General features: G+C 37.5%; 3 protein-coding genes across 3 annotated transcripts; 2 read left to right on the top strand and 1 right to left on the bottom strand.

The window, feature by feature from the left end:
• Positions 1 to 959: 959 nt before the first annotated feature.
• On the top strand, positions 960 to 8,759 carry LOC114138312 (max-interacting protein 1-like). Its single transcript, XM_028007511.1, has 6 exons — positions 960 to 1,194; positions 3,190 to 3,292; positions 3,488 to 3,517; positions 4,555 to 4,669; positions 6,585 to 6,756; positions 6,849 to 8,759. Exons 1-6 carry the CDS (start codon positions 960 to 962, stop codon positions 7,010 to 7,012), a joined length of 819 nt encoding a protein of 272 aa, XP_027863312.1. The 3' UTR covers positions 7,013 to 8,759.
• Positions 8,760 to 9,296: 537 nt separating this feature from the next.
• smndc1 (survival motor neuron domain containing 1) lies at positions 9,297 to 13,252 on the bottom strand. Its single transcript, XM_028007512.1, has 6 exons — positions 13,088 to 13,252; positions 12,680 to 12,806; positions 11,290 to 11,432; positions 10,651 to 10,812; positions 9,974 to 10,127; positions 9,297 to 9,893 (listed from the first exon to the last, which is right to left on the bottom strand). Exons 2-6 carry the CDS (start codon positions 12,797 to 12,799, stop codon positions 9,756 to 9,758), a joined length of 717 nt encoding a protein of 238 aa, XP_027863313.1. The 5' UTR covers positions 12,800 to 12,806; positions 13,088 to 13,252; the 3' UTR covers positions 9,297 to 9,755.
• A 1,936-nt stretch (positions 13,253 to 15,188) lies between these two features.
• On the top strand, positions 15,189 to 18,646 carry LOC114138311 (alpha-2A adrenergic receptor-like). Its single transcript, XM_028007510.1, has one exon. The coding sequence runs from the start codon at positions 15,264 to 15,266 to the stop codon at positions 16,461 to 16,463; it is 1,200 nt and encodes a 399-aa protein (XP_027863311.1). The 5' UTR covers positions 15,189 to 15,263; the 3' UTR covers positions 16,464 to 18,646.
• The last annotated feature ends 4,038 nt before the right edge of the window (positions 18,647 to 22,684 follow it).

Raw genomic sequence — 22,684 nt, 5'->3', positions numbered from 1 at the left:
ACTTTTCTATGTAAACATCAAAATCAGGTTATAAAAGAAACTTTTGGAAATATATCTGAACTTTCTTCAGGAAGTTATTGCTTAGGCACAAATCTGTCTTCCAAACAGACAGTGACTAAATATATCACAAAAGTACTCAATATTTTTGAAACAGCTATCACAAAACCCTGACCACTTATGGATAATTTGTGGACAGAGGTGATAAATTTGTGTGAACCTATAAACTTCACTCAGTTACACTGGTTCTGTCAAAATTCAAGCAAACTATAGAGAGAAGCTTGCGGAAGGACAGCCGTAATAATTAAGCCAAGTTATGCAGTTTAAGGAAATTCGAACAACAGCAACAACAACAACAAAAAAGAACATGTTTCAGGAATTTGAAGAAAGAAAATGTTTTGCTTATTGTCCTGGTGTTCATCTACTAGAAACAAACTGACCAAAAATAGCAAAGGTTTTGTCAGACAAATAGCTTTTTCTCCACAAGGTATTTGAATACTGACTGTCATGGCTGCAGATGACAGCCAAGTTGAACTCATACTGTGGCACCGAATTACTTAGAAATCAGTGTGCACAAAAAAAAAATAAAAAATAAATAAATAAATAAATATTGCTTTTGGGTTTTTTTCTGAGGTAATAAAGTGGCTTCTCTGCTAGCTGAAGCAGCCTTTATAGTTGCATTAGCCGTTCTCCTGCAGTATTGATAATGAGGATTTATTATGGAACAGTTGACAATGAATGCAATGTGCATGCGTTAGTGGGAGGGATTATCCACCAAGTAGGGCAAGTGGAAAAGGCTAAGGACTGCAATTCCATCCAGCCTAGTTCATTTCAGTCATCCGCTCTGAGCACACACACATACGCACACAGGACAAGGGGAGCACATTTCTGCGCAAGCTCTTCCCCACAATAGTAATAATAATAACAATAAAAAGCCTTCAGTGGAAGGAAAAGGGGGTAAAATGGTAAAGTACATTCGACAGGATAGCAGCAAGCTGAGAAGCGAAGAGGTCCTGTCGGAGTCTGACGCGTCCAAGGAGCAGCAGGAGAGATTCGGAGAGATGTCCGGCTGTTCTTTCAGCGACGCTTTCTACTCCAAATGCTCCGCAATGGACCAGATCGGGACTTTCATGCGGAACGTGCAAGTGCTGCTGGAGGCGGCCAGTTACATTGAAAGCGCTGAGAAGAGCAACGGAAGTAAGTAAACAAACGGGACATTTAATGCGCCGAGCAGACAACAATAGAGAGCGAGGGCGACAAAAGACGCGCAGCGGACAAATGCACTGCTGGCCCCGAGCGGCGGCTGCGACGTTTCACCTGCTGCTTCCTATTAGACCGAGCTCTTTTGAGACCGACACATTTAAAACGGGGCTCATTTGCACACGAGTTGGGAAATGCATTGAAGTAGGAAATTGGGAGAACAATCGGTTCATCGGAAGCAATGTCTTGCAGCCGCCTCTCGCTGCTGTTTAAGATGATTATTTTGCCACTATTAGATTAGATCTATTTTTTTTTAAATTACGTGCACGATTTTAATGAGCCTTCCTTATGTGCACTTGAGTCCACATTATTATAGCCTATTTGCGGCTTCCCATTTCTACGCCTAGCATTTATTTTTCATTTAACAGAACCTATCCCCGGATTATGTCCTTTAAGTTTACACTTTCACTCGGAATACGTCATGTTTACTGCCCTTCTATCGTAACCGAGACTCCGATTTGGATTTTATTTCCTCTTGGCTTTCCAAATGATCAGCCCTGCTGCCCTGTTCTCTGAAAGCTGCTGCTTCCTTGTATGTGTTGTTCACATGGTCTACACATGGAACAAATCGCAAAGTTTCTATTGGTCGGAAGCCACGTCCCCCAGCCCCTTGTCCACAGCAGCTAACCAATCGTAGGCAGGTTTTTATTTCTGACATCTTATGTTACCGAGAATAGTGGTTCATGGGAACTGTAGGAAACAGGATCCTAAACCAACACTAATTCTACTGTTAAAGGGGAGTATGAACAATTTAACAAGCTTTTCCCATTTATTCTGACCTTTTGTAAACTGATAGATATATCCTCAACGGCCACTTTATTAGGTACAACCCTGCTGGTGTTGTTTTAATTATTTGCAGCATATTTTGGCTCATGCTGACATGATAGCATTCCAGTCACCACATCTAAAATGTGCCCAGTTGGTTTGAGATTTGGTGATGAGATAATTATATAAAATTTTAAAAAATCATAGGAAGATTGTATGACATTTGTTACATGATGTATTCTTCTGTTGGAAGTAACCTGTTAGAGATTGACAAAGTCAGCAGCAATTCTAAGGGCGTCTGTGATGTCTAAATGATACTCACTTGATACCAAAGGGTCAAAGAGCACCAAGAAAGCATCCCTGCTGTCACCGCCAGTCTGAAATCTAGATATAAGTCAGGATGGAGCCTTTCTTTTTAGTTGTTTATGCCAAATCTTGATCTTGTGTGAGCCTGTGCAAACTGTCGCTTCAGTTTCCTGTTTGTAGCTGACAGCAGGTCTTCTAACAGATTCATGCGAAGAACAAATATGATTATCATTATCAAAATGCAACCAATACAGCAGCTCTATGTAGCTGCTTGAAGGACTCCCACACCAACAGGAAGAACACTGAATTGTTAAGAAGAGACGTTTACACATATAGCTGACCATCAGCCATAGAAAGGGAGCTTTTTGTTTGATAACTTTCACTCTCTGCTCTATTGCGAGACACTACAGAAATTTTATTAAAACAACATAAGATATGTCATATGTCAAGACTTTAAACATAAACTATGCAGTATGTCGCTTGATAATTTTCTTATAGCTGTAACTATATTTGCAACATTAGATTTATCATCAATAAACATACATATTTTGGTTGGTCTATGAAAGAAATGTCTAGGGCAATGGTTAGCAGTTGTAGTTGGAAGTCACTGAAATTTAGCTTAGGGACCCATACAACCCTCGGTCAGTTCTGGCAAGAGAGCATCAACATTTTCATTTGCTTGTTTGTTTCCATAATTCTGTTTTTTTACTACATGGACCTTTTTACAATTCAGTATGTAAACTTCAGGTCACATTTAGTCACTTTTATCAAGTAAATTCAGCCTTCCTTATAGTTGTTACAGATTCAATAAAGTAAAAATATTAATTCTCTATCTCCATTTATTTTTTTGCCGCTTATCAGAATGTGAGCATGGTTATGCTTCAGCATACCCCGAAACACAGATTGCACATCAACAAAAACATCGCAAATTCAAGAACAGGAAAATGGACAATATGCACAACAGGTAAGTTAATATTATTGACTTGTTGCAAGATCCCCAATACTTATTATGTCATATTATCTTTGTTAATGACTGAATTATAGCAATCAACTTCAGTGTGTTGGGTTTGGTGTTTGCACACAGTATGCTATGCTGCTGTGGATCTGGTTTCTCTATCAATTAAATAATTGACAGTAAATGTTTTAATGCTTTCCACAGATCAGCACACAATGAGCTGGAAAAGAACAGGTGAGTGAACAAGGTCCTTTCAATGCATGTTTTAACTTTTGAGACAATCCCACAACAAACAGTTCTAAACCTGGTGCATGCTTAACACTTGTGCATGATAGTGAGTATAAAACTTGAGAAAAAGGAGGAATAAATCAAAAATAAGAATAGACTTTCTTTCTTATCTGCAATTTTCATAATGGAGCTCCAGGTGCACAAGCCCACAACTTTCCTTCCCTCAGCCACATTTGCATATCTTGGGTAAATGTTAAATACATCAACCATATAATTTTAAAATAAGATGTGCTGCAGGACTGTAAATTAACTTATCGTCACAGCACCTTAAGGGAACTTTTATAACAAACAGCTTTGTCATTTCCGTACCGGATATCGGCGTAGGTTTTTGCAAGGCAAAATAGAGCACGGCCACAGTGTAGCAACACTGATCCTCGAGGACATGCAGACATTTCCCCAGTCAGCAAATGGGAAGCGTCCGTTTCCAGACAACAGGGTTCCTTCCTGAAAGATTTCCAGCTGCAAAAGCTGACTGCCGTTTGCTTTTGCTTCCCGTGACGTGGTTTCTGCTTTGAACAGGGAGCCAAGGAACGCCTATCAACCTTTTATTCTAAATTTAAATCATTAGCCATATGCATGCGTAAGAAGTGTAACCTTTAAAATATAAGGGGAAACATCCTAAAGGAAGATTCAGAAGAGATTACTCTAATTTATAAAATGGAGGCCAATGCAGATATGACATCATGATTTGACCTACATTTTACTCCATTATATGCAGGCATACTGAGAGTCCTTTAGCCAGTTATTGTGCTCACTCAGACTGCAGAGGAGTCTCTGGATGGCAGAGTAATAGATGACTTCAGCAACTTTGAGATCCCGGCCCACATTTATGCCTACATTTGAAACACGATTAATGACATTATAAAATAGCAATTTTTCAAAGCCTTTTTTTTTAGCGGTTCATGTTCAGTGTGGGGAATGTAATGCACTCGTTGTGTCCGGTCCCTGCAGAGAAATTACCTGAATGATGTCTCCTCCCACAGGCGAGCACATCTCCGCCTGTGTTTGGAGAGGTTGAAGTCACTCATCCCTCTGGGACCAGACTGCAGCCGGCACACCACACTGGGACTGCTCAACAAGGCCAAAGTACACATCAAGGTGTGGAAGTGTGAGAGCTGTGGCAGAGGGGACTTCTGAAGGCTGCCCCTTTTTTGGCTTTTAGAAATACTTCTCATGAGGGCAGCTTTATTTTTGTTCAGGTTTCACCACAAAGTAGTAGCTGGGTTATTTAGGTTTTAGAAAAACTTCCGAAACAGTGAAAACATGTCGTTTCAGGTTATGAAACGCATTTTAATGTTAGACAAATATAGCTAGAGTAAAACATTTTATAAATCATTTCAAACTAACTAAAGCCTTTGTGAAAATAGAAATGCCCCTCAAAGTTTAATGATGTGTTATAATGCATTGGCTGTGTCTAACCACGTTTCTAGGCAGCTGAGTTGTATTTCACTTGCCACACCCAGGCCTGATTAGTGCCAGACTTCATGCTTAAAAAGCCAAAACAAATTAACAAAAAAAAACAAAAAAACAGATGAGTAGCTGGCACAAAACAAAGAGAGAAAATACAAACAAAATCTAAAGCATTACAAGTCTCCTTTATCTCAGCTAATGTCAGTGTTTAGGATTAAACAAAAAGGAAGAGAAGAGGAAACTGGAGGAAATTTGCATCATTGGGAAAGGTGCAGTTTGAAAACAGCTACTGACCAAAAAGAACCTGTTTAATATTTGCCAGAAAACATCTTGTTTGTCCTCAAAATCTATGGTACGTTTGCAGCTATAGCACATTCAAACAATGTTCAGATGATGGATTATCTTTGAGATGTTTAAAGCTTGGGATATTGTTTTGTAACTTATATTGCTTTAAACTTTTCTACAGCTTTCTCACTGCCCCTAACTTGATTTTCATGATGCAGTATGTCCACTAATATTTTCTGACACACAGATCGAGTCTGTTTACTAACCGGGTGATTTTTAAGGCAACTTATTTTGTCGCCATCACGTGAAACATTTCTAATCTAACTAATTCGATTTTTGTAGCTCCAGCAATGACCTCTGATATTAACACAGGTTAGCTTAGCAGACCACAGTGTCTAAGCAACACAAGACAGAGGAGTTAAATAAAAACAAAAAATTAAGCTTAAAAGCATCCACCATTTAACACAGCATGTATAAGTCAAATCATTTTTGAAGTGGAGTAGAAGTTGGAGGGAAGCCATATAAAAACTATCCTGGCGACAGCCTACAAGACGGGCAATAAGTGAGAAAGCTGCAAGGTTTGCTGTTGACGTTGGATTTGTACAATTAAAGTTCACAAACTGAGGCTTTCCAAAAATTACTGTAGTTTTATTTTTAGAAGGTGAGGTTGAGTATTTAAAGGTTGGAACAGGTGCAGCTGGCATAGGGCCATAAAGCCTCTGGGCATAAAAACAAAGCGAACCAAAATCAACAGCTGTTTTGCAGAGAGCAGTGATAAAAGCTCTTCTCCCTTGTATGGAGGCAATAACGTGGAATGCTCTCTATTAGTTTTAGATGTTTGACACGTATTTAACTTTACATTAGTCTTAAACAGTAATATTGGTCTCTGCTGGGGTTTTTTTTCCTGTGAATAGGAAATACCTTGATCACTTCCACATTTTGTCATGTTGAATTTATAAACTTCAATGTAGCTTACTGGGACTATTGTGTTATAGACAAACACAAAGTAGAGCATATAGTAGACCAATAGTAGAGCATTGGTTGTAAGGGAAATGAAATGTGCCTCTCAAAGGTTTTTACAAAAAAAGAAATATCTAAAATGTTTAAAAAATTATATATAAATGTATTAATTTGTCGATGAATAAAAAACAAGGATGTCATAAAATTTAGTTTAGGTCACCATAAGCCATTACAACACAGTTCAGACGAATGACTGATCCAGAAGTGATGTACACAAATTACAAGCACTTTCTTTACATTTCCTTAACTACAAGAGCTCTTTAATTAGAAATGAACATTCCTTTTTTTTTCTCTAAAGAAACTTGAAGAGGTAGACCGAAGGAGTCAGCACCAACTGGAGACCTTAGAAAGGGAGCAGAGGCACCTACAGAGGCAGCTGTCTCTGCTGCAGTCTCATGGAGAAAGAGAGAGGGTCCGCACAGACAGCCTTGGCTCCCGCATGGACTCGGACCGCTCAGAGTCTGACAGAGGTCAGTGTCGCAATGAAACCCTTTACTTACTTTTTTCAATGGTTGATTACTTATTGATTGTGATTTTTTATTTTATTTTTTCCCGGATGCAGAGGAAATTGAAGTGGACGTGGAAAGCACTGAGTTCTCCCATGAAGAAATGGACAGTGTTAGCACCAGTGGTGCAAGCGACCTGGACGACCACAGCAGCCGGCAGAGCTCAGCCAGTGACGAGGGCTACTCCACCTGCAGTCTGAAACTTGCCTTCTCTGCTTAAACAACCAGCCTATACCTACACTGAAGCTGCAATCTTTTTATGGCTTTCTCCCTTCAAAGTACCAGCCTAGAGCTCCGTTCTCCCTCGACCTTCTTCAAACAAACCAGCCTCCCCACATGAAAAATCAAATATAACTCTCCCCAGAACCAGCCTTAAGTTCAGTACACTCCCCTTCAAAAGAGCAGCAGCCTTCTCTCTATCATATTATTACAATAATACAACTTTGGTAATGTACAACCATTATCAAAACATCGTTCCCTTTACCTTTTGTAAGTTCAAGTGAACTATACTCGTTTTAAAAGTCGATCCCGTGGAGGACCGGTTATTTAACCAGTGTCAAACACTGACGGAGGAACTCTGCTTTAAACATGCTGATCTTTAAAAAAAAAAAAACAACCAGCAAATCCCACTTTCGCACATACACACACGCAGACACACAACCAGCAAGGAGCTCAGCATTGGAAACATCTGCGCCATATGCCTTGTAAAAAAAAAAAGCCCTTTTTTCCCCCCACTGGATAACACGTCCAGACAGCACTTCTTGTTAACGTACAAGCCGGCAAGGGCTAAAATATAGCTTGCATTCCAAAATACGCTCCACAAGTCTGTTACTCACGCTTTAGGATCCACAAATCAATCCTTGATTTCATGTGGAATCCCTCTTCTTCAACAAAACAGTCCAATCAAGACAGGCGGCGTGTAGTCCACCTGTTACACCTAATATATTTTGCATGATTCTATTTATTTTTGATATATTTAATTGTACTTTAGTTGTTCTTGAATGGCAAACCTTTCATCACTGTTTTTAAACGTCTGCCAAACTGACTTAGAAGGAAGCCCCACAAGAAGCATTTGCTGTGCTCTGAGGTTCACCCATTGCTCAGTGTTTAGTTAAATGCTTTCACACTGTGTGCAAATTCAATGAGTTTAGTCGATAATAAGCTAATCTAGCACTTGTCCAAGCACAAAGCTTAAGCAATAATGTCTAGTTTGATCATGTGTGTAATGTTGGCTGGGTTAATAATTTTTTTCCCCCCATCCGTCCAATTCCAAATACGAGGACATACACTTGCTTTTGGTAGTAGAATCAGCGACTAATAATCAGCAGTAAAATGATTGTAATTGACTCGAAACGCTATGGTGCATGTGTCTTGAATGTAGCCTTTCTAATATTGTAATGTATTTTGAATTGACAAGTCTCATATTAATAATGTTGGTAGCATGAACAGCAAGTGACAGAATATTGGTTTTGGTTTATACTTCAGTGTTTAATACTGTATCTTTTTTTGTACTGTAGCCAAGAAAGGAAAAATTGAATTTCTTGATATTTGAAGACTTTCCACTGAAATTCAGAATATATTTAATACAAAACTGCACAGCTGATTTGTTTCAACAATTGAAACCAAAAATAGATATTTCAATATGAACATTTATCTGCGTTCTTCTGAACAAAGTCCTAAGTAAATCACCACCAATTTGTGTCTTAACGTGGGGATTGCCAACGCTTTGTCGTTGGAGATCGGTCCCCTACCCAGCGTGTTTGGGGAAACTGCAAAAAAGATAAATAAATAAAATGCACTATTTAAAAAAAATGTCAATTATGTCGAGGCACAATGTTTTTCTTATACTTATTAAGCCGTCCAAGGTGACTTTTGTGCAAAATATGTGCTGCTGGTCCCCTGCTAACAATTTGTTACAACTCCTGAAAACTATTCCTAGAATCTTAATAAAAATACAAAAAAACATGGTTATGTTGTGTTTTTTAAGCTTACTAAGGGCTATGTACGTTCTGTACATCACAAAAGATGCAATTAAAAAGTTAAGTCAGTAAAAATTAAAACTCACTTTTTCATTCTAGTCACATATTTCAAGCATTTATTTCTGTTAATTGTGATAAAGACAGTTAATGAAAGCCCAACATTCTGTTTCTCAGAAAATTAGATTAAGACTATTTTAAATAAAGGTTTCTTTTAAGTACAGAATTGCTATGGCCTACATAAAACAGGCAAGCCTGCTGATTTGACAGTTGTCCAATAGATAGGACTATTTTAATGATGTTCTAAGTTACTATGATGTACCTTTGCCAGCAATTTTAAATCGTGTCGTTTGTTTACTGCTCAACTGAAGTCAGGCTTTTGTTTTTGTTGGGCATCTCCAAAAGGCTTCAAGTTCTAGCGTAATTGTACTGTACTGTTTATGTGTGTAAAAGTCTCTGCTGCCATCTGCAGGGTCGACAGTCACTATACTACAATGAGGAAAAAAAAAAAACTTTAAAAAAAAAAAACGAGAACATAACGTTTATTTTCCGCTTTTATATATATGTACAGAAATTAAAATGTCAAGTTAGTCATTCCAAATTCTCAACATAATTAATAATCAGATATTATTGTTATTGATGAGAATTGAACAATCCAGCATCAAATGTACACTCCAAATCAACACATCTTAGAGGAGATTTTGCCTCAAAAATAAGTACAAACAGCAAACTCCACAGTTTTTTCCATAACATACGTTCTTACGCAACAGGAGACTTTGTTCCAGTGGTGGAAAAATCCCTCATGTGAATCTTTTAGTTGAGTCTACGTAATATACAAGAAAACTACAGCAATACTTTAAACACCGGTGTCCAACCAGTTCCTTTAAAAGCTTTCATTATACGAGGGACTTTAATCATGTAGAAAGACAACAAAAAGCACCGATACAACTAGTATACAGTGGATTATTATGTACAGAGTGTGCAAGGTCATTGTGGCATCAGATGTCTGACATTGTATTTGGATGTGTCATTATACTGGGTCATAGGTTTGTCTGCAATGCCACATGTTCCCACTCCCACCTTTCCATTTACACTTTCTGGCGATGCAAATATGCTTCTCTTTACCTATAAGGACACAAAAAAAAAACATGTTAGCTAGAAAAGAAATTAAAAAAAACAATAAGAAGAGGTAAAAAATATCTTACCTGTCCTTTCTTGTTCTTTGAGTAAGCTTTGTTGTTGAACTGTTGCCACTTAGACTTCTGCTCCTCCCTCTCTTGCTCCAGCTCCTTCATCCTCTGTACCTTTTTCTGAGCTTTCTTCTTCTTATACTCTCGCTGCTCCGCTATTTGCTCTTTTCTAGAAAGTCACACAAGATGAGAGAAAGTTAAAAAACAAACTTCACACCAGAAATCGGAAACTGCAATTTATGACTTGACTTGAAGTAGTACACCTGTAACAAAAATACTAATGTTAAAGGGCTGCAAGAAACAACAATTTTATTTTTTATTATTTTATTTTTAATAGAATAATATTTCTATTCAATATTAGAAATACATTAAAAGATGCTAATAAAATTGCTCGGTTAAATAATAAACATTGTATTGCCCAAGATGCAATAAGTTTCAACTAATGCAACTAATGTGCACAAATCAGCTGATGGTGGACATCCATGAATCTAGACTCAAATGCAAACTCAAAAACCTCCTGAGTGATGGCGCCTGATCTGTGGAACAGATTGCCTTGCAAATCAAGGAAAGGCAAGTGTTCATCAGTACTTATTTGGGGAAGCAGAATGTAAAGTGTCAGTAATGCAAGGCTTTCACAGATTTCAGTGTAGAAATACGAACAAAACAAGAAACAAGATGAGGTTGTTCATTACCTTGACTTTGACTTTAAACCTCCGTCATCCTCATTTCGTTTCCCTTCCTCCACGACTTTGAGGTTCTGCAGAGGAATCACTTCAGCATTCCCGTACTCTGTGAACGTAACGGCCGCAGTGCCATTCTCTCGGTCTAACTCCTCAATCTCAGCTTCATACACCCTGTCAAAAGATCACGTCTGTAAGCAGGTGAGTATGAGCCAAAGACTCAAGGTCTACTTAATAAGCAACGTTCAATAATTACTCAGTAAGTACGAAATAATTCCATTTCATTGTTACAAACTCTAATTTCAATTTTATAAGAAAAACTGCATTTTTTAAATATCTCCCAACTATACACTTAAATACAGTTACATAGACACAGACTCTACAAAGCAACAATGTGTTTCCTCAAGTTACATAAGATGAATGTTAGAATAAAATGCAACTGAATGTCAAAATACAGTTTTAAGGGAATTCACACTTGCTTAAGGTTTCTGAAATGTTACAATTATGATTCGTATTAATCAGTTTCCATTTACAGAACAAAACTACAAATAAAAATATTTTTGTGAACCCATTGAAGATGGTGCTGCTTTATGGTGACACACATTACACTGGTGAGTCATTTGTTTATTTAAAACGAATGTTGAAACTCACTGGCCATCCTGGCTCCACGTTGCCAAACATCGTTCACCCACTTTCCAGCTTTTCTTCACTGGCACTGACTCTGAGCCGCTGGTGCTGGAAGCCCCATCAATGGGTTGCGAAGTCAGGAGATCTTTAGTCAGATCGATGACTTCCTGCAAAAGAGCAAGAAAAAAAACGACAATAATTACAGGAACTAAGGTGCTCTTATTAGGTTAGGCAACATAATGACTTCCTACTTCCTCCCTTTCAAATGCTTCCATGCCATCAGTTATTTTTAGGGTACAGAATATTTCAAGTTAATACAATTCACCACATCTATAGACTTGATCAAACTTATTAGACAAAGGTAAGAGTATGTATAAAGGTAAACCAGATATTTCAAAAGTTTAGAATCTGCTTAATTGTGTAAACCTACAGGTTTAAGTCATTTTAATGAGAAGTCACAGACACTCCTGGGTTTAGTGGAGTTTTCTGTTGATGAAAAGAGCAAAGATCTCCCAACCTGTTGCTCTGCCAGGCAGCTAGTTGGGAGAGAGCAACTTTATACCATGAGATTGTCGCACTGGCTCGTGTCCATATGCAATTTTAGATTCTATAAATATTAAAACTTGGCATAGTTTCTCTTCAATTGGATTTCCTGCACTGTCCAAATTCCTGTCCTAGAAACTATGCATGTGTGGGGCTCACATGATTATAGGGGCAAATTTTATTAATTTACAAACTTCAACAAAAATACTTATTACATATCAAGATCACAAAGAACTGCAGAAAATAAGTACCATCTAAAGCAGAAGGACATCAACACTATTTGCTTAAACATAGTTCATTTAACAATCATTGTAACTTTATTGATTACACATTTCAAAGATTTTGTGTAGCACTAATTTCTATTATACATTTGGTTATTTTATTGAAGGCAGTTTGTCTTTTAAACCTATACAAAAAGAAGTTAGGTTACACAAAAAAAAATGGCTTACACACCAAGAGAAAAACGCCTAAAAGCGACAAATGCTTTGTAACTTTATTCGAAATTTTCTAATAAAAATAATGAAAAGGCATACTTTTTAAGATTAATTTACTTAGTTTTCCGATGTTTTCAGTCTCATGTTATAAACGTACGGCAAAATATACCTACGGTACAAGGGTCCAGCTATGTATAAGTAATCTGCAAAAAACACAGTAGTAAAGAAGCAGAAACAAAATGTGAAGGAAGGATGAAAAATATTGCAATTGAGGGAAACACGGTTGTAGAAAACAAAAAATATAGAACGAAAGGGAATAAAAATGGAACATTATCATTGGGATGGATGACAAACATGATGACCCGCTCTATTCCGAATAAAAACTTTTTATAAATGCTACAGTGAAAACAATTTTCGGATGAAGGGAGAAAACAAACCTGCAAGTCCTTCTGAAGTTTTAGGAGGTCTTCATTATCTGGATCGGTTGATAAGGCAACTTCTACTTGCTGTAGCTGAGCTTTGTAGCTGCTCAACTGTTTCACCAAATCTTCCGACATTTGTGCGCTAAAAAACAAAAAGCAAAATGTGACGTTACCCAGTTTTCTACGGGTAGCTGATAAGAGGGCGTAGTATAAAACACGTTTATGACTATACTAGTAATCCCGCTTTATAAAAATCTGAATAAATTGATGTACAATGCGTCAACTAAAAAAAAATAAACGTTAGCACAGCGCTAACGCACTTAGCAAGGCCTTTTCTTCGACGTACGTTTAACGTAACGAGGCTACCGCTAGCTAACAGCCACAGAGAAGAAACAACAAAAGAGGGGATATGTGTGGTCTTACCTTTGTTTTAGAACCCTTGTCTAATCAGCTGAGCAATAAGTACGATTCAAAGTCGATTATTTTTCGTAAATAGCCGTTCTAATTTTTAAAATGTGCTCTTCTTCTCTCTATCTGTGAATAGCACACCGGAAACCAGTGTAAATCCCATGCGATGATACGCTGTTCTAGAGGCTCATCAGCGCCCCCTACCGGCTGGACATAGTATCTTCAGTCTCTCTTTGACTTCAGACTGAAAAACCAAGCTTGTACAGTCGCCAAAACCAATTCCAGCAAGCTTAAAGTTGTTTATTTATACAGTTTTGGTCTCTTTAGACATATAAAAGCGTACTTCTTAATCTCACCCCATCATAAAGTTATATGTATTTAACTTCCCGCAGCTCTTACGCAAAAACGATGGCTGCACAGATGGTTTTCTAAGTGGTCAAAAGTAAAACCACATTTTCTTCCACATAATTTCTCTGAAACACTAAAGTATATAAAAACCCATTTTGTCACAACATTAAACGTATTGCCAGAGTTATAATGAAATAGTTCAGCTCAAAGCAAATGTATTAGTTAGAATCGCTTAATCACAGTTTTCCAGTTCCCATGCACGACTTAAAAATTACTTTGTTCACAACCGCTTTGCATTCAGTCTGACTGAGCTTGCAAACAATTTAAAGAATATCAATCTTTAAATTAGAGAAGCTGCTATAAATATATACTTGCAGCTGTAACTGCAGCAAAAGATGAGTTGACAGAGTATTAAATCAGAGTCGATATAAATGCACATGACATCTTTAGATTTTCTCTCAAAAAGAAAATTGGAAAATCTTTTTCTTTCCACTTCACAAATATGAAATATTTGTGTTAGTCTATCACATAAAATCCCATAGACACTGAAGTTTGTACATATAAAGTGAAGAATATGGAAAAAGTCCAACAGATATGAGTACTCTAATGCAGCAAGGCTGAGCTCAGCAGCAGCTTCACTCACCCAGAATGTCACACATTGGACTGGAATGTGATGTAGAGGTGTTGCAAAAAACAAAATGAATAAAAATGAATAGCTTATTATGTAAAACTATGTGCAGCGAAAAATAAGCAAAATTTAATAAATTCAGAGAAACTGTAGAAAAATTACATTATCAGATAAGAAACACAAGAAGAGCAAGGATCCTAAAAACCTAAATTAAAATGACCCCATATGTGTATTCTTTCACTGGACACAAGTAACAACTTTAAAATATGAGCTGTATCTGACTTACTTTATAAAAGTTTAGTATATTAATCAAACCCATTCATTTTGATTAATGCAGTTCTGCTCTGAAAACAAGATTAGATTAATCTGTGTCAGGTTGTATGTCAACAGTCTTCTCTATCTGGGCCCTAAATGCTATTAGTGAAAAGCTGAATAACCCCCATCCTCTCTCTAAAGACAACCATTATTTTCAGCTTTTTTTCTTTTTCTTTTTTTTTACTTTCAAGATATATGATTAGCTTATGACACAGAAGCTCAAAGCGATAGAGTGTACTCGTACAACACCGTAATCTAATAGTGCACATAAATTGCTTCTATAAATCACCAACATAATTATACTCAAAAATCAACCAATGACTTAGGCGTCTGGAAGCAGCACCGAATCACTTTTTATGTCTTCAGCAGTTGAACTCCTCCCATTCCTGTTCTCACTGTAGTGGAGGCAGCATCACAGATCTCCAGCGTCAGATCAAGCCCATTGAAAATACGAGCTTCACTACAACTGCAACAGATGAAGAGACCTGCTTCAGTCAGAAATGAAAGGAAAATGGGTGCTTTATGATATGGCTTCCAGGGAATTAAAATGTGTAGTTTTATTCCTAAAGGTAGGTGGATTCATATTTCTTACTGCTATTACCAGCACTAAGTAAAAAAGAAAATTATGTAAAAGCTGGAATGCATTAAATCACTTTTAATAGACCTTGTCTCTTTAACACAAAGAGGTATTCATGGTTATTATGTTTATACTTTTTTTTACTCTCAAGGGAGACACAAACTATTGACTTCTTCAGCAATCTCAGCAAAATGAAGAGACCATTCTCTGCTGCTGTTTTCCTTTAGAGAATCCCCTGAACAGGCAGTGGAAGAGCACAGTTTCTCCTCGGCTCACAGTGAACACAACTCAGACTATTATTTTGGACCCCACGGCTCGTCCTGATGGGCTGCCTCAACCTCACCAGCAGAAACGAGACTTTGCCTGGCAAGCAGCCCTTCTCGGTGCAGACCTCAGTGTTGCTCACCACCCTGGTGGGGATGCTCATTTTACTAACCGTGTTTGGCAACGTCATGGTAGTGATTGCTGTGATCACAAGCCGAGTCCTGAAGGCACCCCAGAACTTGTTTTTAGTCTCTCTGGCTTGCGCAGACATTCTGGTTTCCACCTTAGTGATGCCATTTTCCTTAGCAAACGAACTCATGGGTTACTGGTACTTTGGCACAGTGTGGTGTGAAATCCACCTGGCTTTGGATGTTCTCTTTTGCACTTCATCCATCGTTCACCTGTGCGCCATAAGCCTGGACAGGTACTGGTCTGTGACTAAAGCCATCGAGTATAACCTGAAGCGGACGCCCCGCAGGATTAAATGCACAATCTGCTTGGTTTGGGCGCTTGCAGCCTTGATTTCATTTCCCCCGCTCATCACAATGACAAAGAAGGAGGGAGGAAAGGACAACCCTGCATGCAAGATCAACGAGGTGAAATGGTATATCATATTCTCAAGCATTGCATCGTTCTTTGCACCCTGTGTCATCATGATTATGGTGTATGTCCGGATCTACCAGGTTGCCAAGAAAAGAACCAGAGCCTCACCGGGAGAACGGCAAAGAGAGAACGGCAATTTAGAGAACACCCAATTTGACATGGACCCCGGAGAAAAGCAAGAAAAAGAAATGGATGAGCCGAAAGATGGGGAAGAGGTCTACAGGCTAGATGTGGAGGAAGAGCCGTCCTCCTCTGATGGGAATGAAAACATCTTGTGTTCCCTGATGAAAAAGAGGAGCGGAAGAACACCCAAAGTGACTCAGGTGAAATCTAAAGAAACTTATACAAAGGCAGAGGACCTGTCCTCTGCGAGGGCGAGCAAGTGGAAGGGAAGGCAGTACAGAGAGAGGCGCTTCACCTTCGTCCTGGCTGTGGTCGTGGGAGTGTTTGTTCTTTGCTGGTTCCCCTTTTTTTTCACCTACACGCTTGCAGCAGTTTGTGACATGTGCTGCATCCCAGAGACGCTGTTCAAAACCTTCTTCTGGTTCGGTTACTGCAACAGCTCACTAAATCCGGTGATATACACTATATTCAATAAAGACTTCAGAAAATCATTCAAAAAAATCCTTTGCAAAAGAAACACAGGAGGTTTGTAATTAAAACAAAACAAACAAAAAAAATTGTATTATGCTTGTATTGCAATCTGTATTACAATGTTGCAGCATGCCAGTTTAGAGTTTTGATATTGTATAACTGTGACATTGTGGGTGGCTATTTATGAAAAATGTTACATTAAATGTTCATGTTTATAATCATAATTATAATATTGTCATGAAGAGTACAAATTTAAAATGACACAGATGCATCAAAACATGACTTATATCTGCATGCTTTTAGGAGATGGTATAAATCTCCTAAAATTTCAAAGTTTGTAAATAAACATAACTTGGCACATTATTTATTTCTGCCAACTGTATAATATCCCCACAGCGGTGGCGATTCAGTAAGGGAAATTAAATGCCAAAAAGATGCATAACAGACCTGTGACACATACATAATCACCTCGTCAGAGCTGGCAAAAGACTATATGGGACCCTAATCATTTTAATTTGGGGCCTCATTTCCAGTTAAGCCCGAAGCCTCAACAACACCATAAATCTGCTTTAAATTAGATTTAACAGCGCTAAGCTTTCACAGTTCACTAGCAAACCGACAATTAAATTGACTATTTGTATTTATCTTGACCCTGACATCATTTGCTTCACATTGGTTGTTAAAGTAAAACTTGAAAATGCAGTAAGTTGCGAAACTTCAACATATTTTGTTAGGATTTCTTTTCTCTTTTTTTTTTGCATAGTTGAAAAATGAAAGGAATAAAAAGTACAAATAAAAATCTAAGAAAGTGTGGTGTGCCTTTTAACTCTCCTACGATGTAAATTTCTGAGGCACAGCTATAATGTTCCTGGCTCAAGTTGACCCATGGATTTTTTTTTTAATATGCACTAATGTCAAAATCCAAAATGTTTCCCCCAAAACATTCTTATATCTGATCAGTGCTAACAATTTCAATCAATATTTACTGCAATGATGTAATTTGCCGCTTAGAGATGAAGGCTGAATGAGGATAATTCACTTGTTTTTCACAAAAATAGAACTATTTTAATTTTTAATCTCCACTAGGAAAGCCTACACAGACAAGTCAACCTCAAAATTATTTTGTCAATTATTTTGTCAGTGTTCAGTCATTCACCTGGTGCTATGTGATCCAGTAACCGTGTCCAAGTTACCTACTCCCCCTTTGACAGTATTAAAGGATTTGTTTTCTGGTCCTTTCAGGTGATGATTTCAGCACTTTTGTGCAAAGTACTCAAGAGGACAACATTTTCTCCCTTTTTATTAGGGCACTGTAAATTATCTCAGATTATGTTTTGCCCCCTGAGACCATTTGCCATAGTAAGCACCGCCCTTGTATCCTAATTCTTCTCTGGAGATGCTAAAGCTGGTTTTCCAACGAAAATCAGCATTGTCTCTGTATAGCTAGTGTTTGCATCACATGCTGCCCACATTTATGCCATATTTAGCCCAAATATGCCCATATATATCCCAAATAAAAGTATTTCCTCAAGCTCCTTTTATTATTATTATTATTATTATTATTAATAATAATAATAATAATAATAATAATAATAATAATAATAATAATAATAATAATAATAATAATAATAAATATAAATCCATTTGACCTTCAACTTAACAGGAGGGTTAAGTTAATCTCCCTTTAAAATTGTAACTTTTTAAAAACATTCTTTAAAATTGGCTATTTGTGAACATTTGTAAAGGGTAAAAATTAAGACAAATCTTTATTAAACAACCAAATAAATAAATAAAAATGTTAAGAGCTCTTGCACCTCCTGCCCTACTTTTTTGGAGAAACAAATTTAGCTTTTTATGGGGCCAGCCCTGCACCAGGTTGTACTTCTTCAAGCGAGTCAGTGATTTTGCATAACAGCAAATATCTTTTCTTATGAAAAAACCTGGAAGGATTTACCCAGAATTGCTAATTTACTTTACTTTTGGTTGACAATTTCCATGATGGTTTCCATGTTTCCACCTTCAACTTCAGGAAATATATTTCTTCTCGTTTTAATGCAAATGGATTTGGATAGTAAAGCCACTGTTGTTTATTTCAATGTGCTGAAGTGAAAATATACTTCACATATTTAACAGGCTGCAGTTTTTTAAAGTTTCTGTTGATATGACTAGCTGTGATGGTGTATGACAAGAACAAGGTCGATTGTTCCAATGTTCAACCCCAATAAATGACTTTTTGGCTTCTTTATTAGTTGTGACTCTGCTTTTATAATTAGGCTTTGTCAAAGAAGCAGAAAAAGAAAAATCATTAGCACCAATTATCTGCTGCATGATATGCAATGATTGTGGCAGCCAGGCAACTGAGCGTGTTTCACTGTGAGACCGAGAAAACAAGCAATATTGTAAATTTTCTGAAAACTGTCGTACATGTCTTCTAATGGCTGTACAAACAATTGTGCCCCCTCTTCACCCCCTAAAGCAATCTGTACAGAGGAGGATGTTATCTCCACCCCACCAACGAGCTCACTCCCTCATAACAAGCCCTAGAACAAGACAATTATACGAACAGAAAATTATCCCTGGGAGGGACGAGTAACACGACAGTATTGAACACAGTTTATCATGAATTATAGCCCCTCATATCAGGATATCATTAAATCCTCCCCTGGAGTCAAACAGAACTCATGCACGGATAGAAATATAAGTGTCTTCTGCAAATTACGCTATGGGGTTAATATCCAGCAGCTTATCAGTATTTTTTTTTGTTCTTTGAGTGTTATCAGTGTTCCTTGTCTCTTGTCCATTTTTGCGCACTTTTCATGCTGAAAGTTCTCATTGTTTGTGCTTTATTCACTTAGGTAGTTTTTAGGTTCAGATTGATCTTTTTAATAGTCAATCATTTGTTTATAACTTACAAAACATTTTCTACGGTCATGTATTTTATTTTATTTTTTTTTACTACAAATAACTGAGAGGTTCCCAGGACTTCCTTTCTGGGATTCTGGTATTGTAAGATTCCCGTGGCTAAGCCATTTCTCAAAGGCTTAAAATACAACATAATAGAATTTCCATAAAATTCCATTGTGAGAAAATAGTATTTTTAGGTTTTGTGGTGAAGCCTAATCATGCAACATGAATGTATTTCTACAGCAGCATGAATAGATCTGAAGGTACTCATGCAGAGAAAAAGTTGACATTTGGTTTGTTTTGGAACAAATTAAAATAAATATCTGCTTATGAGAATCTTGAGTATTAACAATATTAAATATTTAGTATTACGAAGAATTCAAGGGAAATATATATCGTTTGGTTCTGGCTCATTGCATGTCAGTGTGTTTGGAAAAAATAAAAAATAAATAAACTGCTATGATTAGTTTCTGAATGCCTCCTTTAATTAAAATGACTATTCTCTTGGAGTCTGCTGCACTGCTTGAGCAGCTGCATTGCATAAATTACAATTTGAAGTGCCTCAACATCAAGCAATTGGGAGATTAAAATACCAAAATGAACATTACTGTCTTCCCCAAAAAGATTAATGAAACATTTGTAATCTTACCGACACGCTCAGTTGGTTTGGTTCAAACCGCAATAATGCTGGCATTATTTCAAGCCCTGCATGTTTTTAGGCTGTATTTTTGTCTCATGTCAAATTACAGTAATTTATGTGACTTATATTTACAAACACTATTGTTGGAATAGCTAAAGTACATGAGTCCACTTTCACTGTTTGCTGAGACAATGATTAATTTCCTTCTGCGAAGACCGCAGACCATCACGATTTATGCCCATGATGGCTCAACTTGTAAAACTATCTTAAACACTTAATCACATTTGGAGTTCCCACAGCTTTCACACTGTTTCCCTGGCAGTCCTCTCCCTTTCATAATACTTTTCTACTCAATCTGTATTTTTTAAAAACTTTTTGCACTCTAAGAAACAACCTACTTTGTATTATTTTGCTAATAATGGGTCAAATACAATCCAATACAGATTAGGTTAATTTAGCTCAAAAAGGTTGAATTAGTATAAAAAAATTGATCAAATTTGGCCTTTCACCTAGATCAGCGTTTCCCAATTCCGGTCCTCAGGCCTCCCTGCTCTGCATGTTTTAGATGTGCCTCTATTCCAGAGCAGCTGATTCAAATGATTGCATGACCATCAAGTGCTGCAGAAACCTGTTGATCACCCATATATTCAATCCAGGTGTGTAGCAGAAGGGAAACACCTAAAACATGCAGGGCAGGGAGGCCTGAGGACCGGAATTGGGAAACGCTGACCTATACACTTTTCTTCAAATTCCTTCAAAATATCCTTGCAATCCCATTTGGATGAAACTCTTATTAAATGTGTTTTTATTATGTTGACCATAGGAAGAGTAGCCATAGTCAAAACGACAGCTGATGGGCATCCTGAGCAAATCAACAAAGAAAATAACATACAGGACATTTCTTTTTCTACTAGTCATTGTTTAGATGGTAATTCGTGTGTTAAATCCTGAATGAGATATTGTGTTTGTATTAAAATAGACTGATCAAATGTTTGCGACCTCAAATGTGAAAACCATTTTAGTTATGACAGTAAATTTCTCTACAGTAATCAGTTGTCCACATTTTCGGTGTTCATAGTCTTCTGTGATTTACAAACAACACCATAATCTACTTCCTCTGTGCAATCGGACATGCCCTCACACTTGTTAGACCCCACCTGTGATTGGATGATTAGCCCATTCTGAGGATTCCTCTGGTGCATGAATGCAAGAGCTGACTTGGACTGCCAATTTGGATAGTGAAGTTTGCCTGTAGTAATTTCATTACCACAGCCCACTGCATTAATGAGCAGATTTTTTTGTTGTTGTTCTATCTTCATATTGTGGAAGAAGTCAGTGAGGGTTCAAAATTGTAATCAGTGTGGAATGAAGACACTCCTTCTAGCCTCTACAAACTGGATCATGATTTTTTTAGCCAATGTTTGATTTAAAATGCCAAATCTCTGTCCTGACAGAATAAACCAAACATTTGTGTTGAAGAAATCACCCATACGCCTTTTCTGTTTGCCACACTCTCAAAGAAGTAGTTAGAGAGACATCAGATAAACAAGAGTTGTCTAGAAGCCCTAACAAGTTTAAATAAAAGCATGAGATGAATAGGCTGTTTTTAATTTAATGGTAAGTCATCTATTATTTATTAATCAGAATGCACCAGACACACTGGGGTATATTAGATCTCCTCCATGATAAAGACAGAAGATAATATAATTTGACTCGGAGGACTGCAAGCGGCAGGAAGACCCTGTAATGTTTCATATTTCCTTTCCATTCCCGAGGGTTTACTTCTGCATATAAAATTAACAATTAACCCAGTTTTTAATTGTGTTTGAAGTAAGACACCTGTGAAACTGGAGTTGTTTTTTTTGTTTAGTTTTTTTTTTTTTTTTTTTTAGAAATAGACATCGTAGTATGACTTCTAAAATATAGATTTGGCTATCTCCGCATCCACACTCCTGGCCCCCCAAAAAATACATGATTTGCATATTTACTTATTTTTTTTAACATTTTTCATTTACCATGCACTTGGCCTCTGTTAATTCACAAAGAAATCTTAATTCGCCTTAGGTCATCTTCTGATTGACAATAACTCCTAACAGGCCCAGTGGAGACAGTGTACCTCTGCATAATTTGAATATTTCCACAATCTTGAGCAGTTCTTACGAAACAGTTTCGCTGCAGGGATCAGTGAGATTTTTCTGAATCTGATTAAATCTTCAAGGACTCCACAACCAAATGTTTCTTGTCTGCTTTGACTGGGGGCCACTCTTGATCTCCAGAAGAACACCTCGGGGACCAGAGGACCTCACTGGGAATTAAAAGAGCTAGAATATGTGGAAGGCATAGAGCTTGGAATAAGAAATCAAACATCTCAGCATTTTAACAAGCCTGTAATATGCTAAGTTAAAGGTTTTCAGTCTTGTTTTAGTTTGTTTCATAGATTTAAAAAGGATAGTTCTGTTCTCATACTGCTATGGCTTCTTCTCTTTCTGCCCAAAATGCTTATTTGGAAAAGAATGACGAAATTAGAGGTGATGTGTTTAAATAAACCTTAGTTCCACATAATCCCCTCCTCGTGTTGTATAAACAAAATAATGAACAAAGGGGCATGCTGTGGTGGCGCAGGGGGTTAGCACGCCCCACGTTTGGAGGCCTAAGTCCTCGACGCGGACGACTCCCGGTCCCGGCGACCTTTGCCGCATGTCCTCCCCCCCCTCCTCGCCCTCTTTCCTGTCTGCCTAC

The sequence above is a fragment of the Xiphophorus couchianus genome, chromosome 22 (assembly GCF_001444195.1).
Source record: "Xiphophorus couchianus chromosome 22, X_couchianus-1.0, whole genome shotgun sequence".
Lineage (NCBI taxonomy): Eukaryota > Metazoa > Chordata > Actinopteri > Cyprinodontiformes > Poeciliidae > Xiphophorus > Xiphophorus couchianus.
The sequence above is the reverse complement of the archived record's forward strand: the minus strand, read 5'-3'. Positions and strand labels throughout refer to the sequence as shown.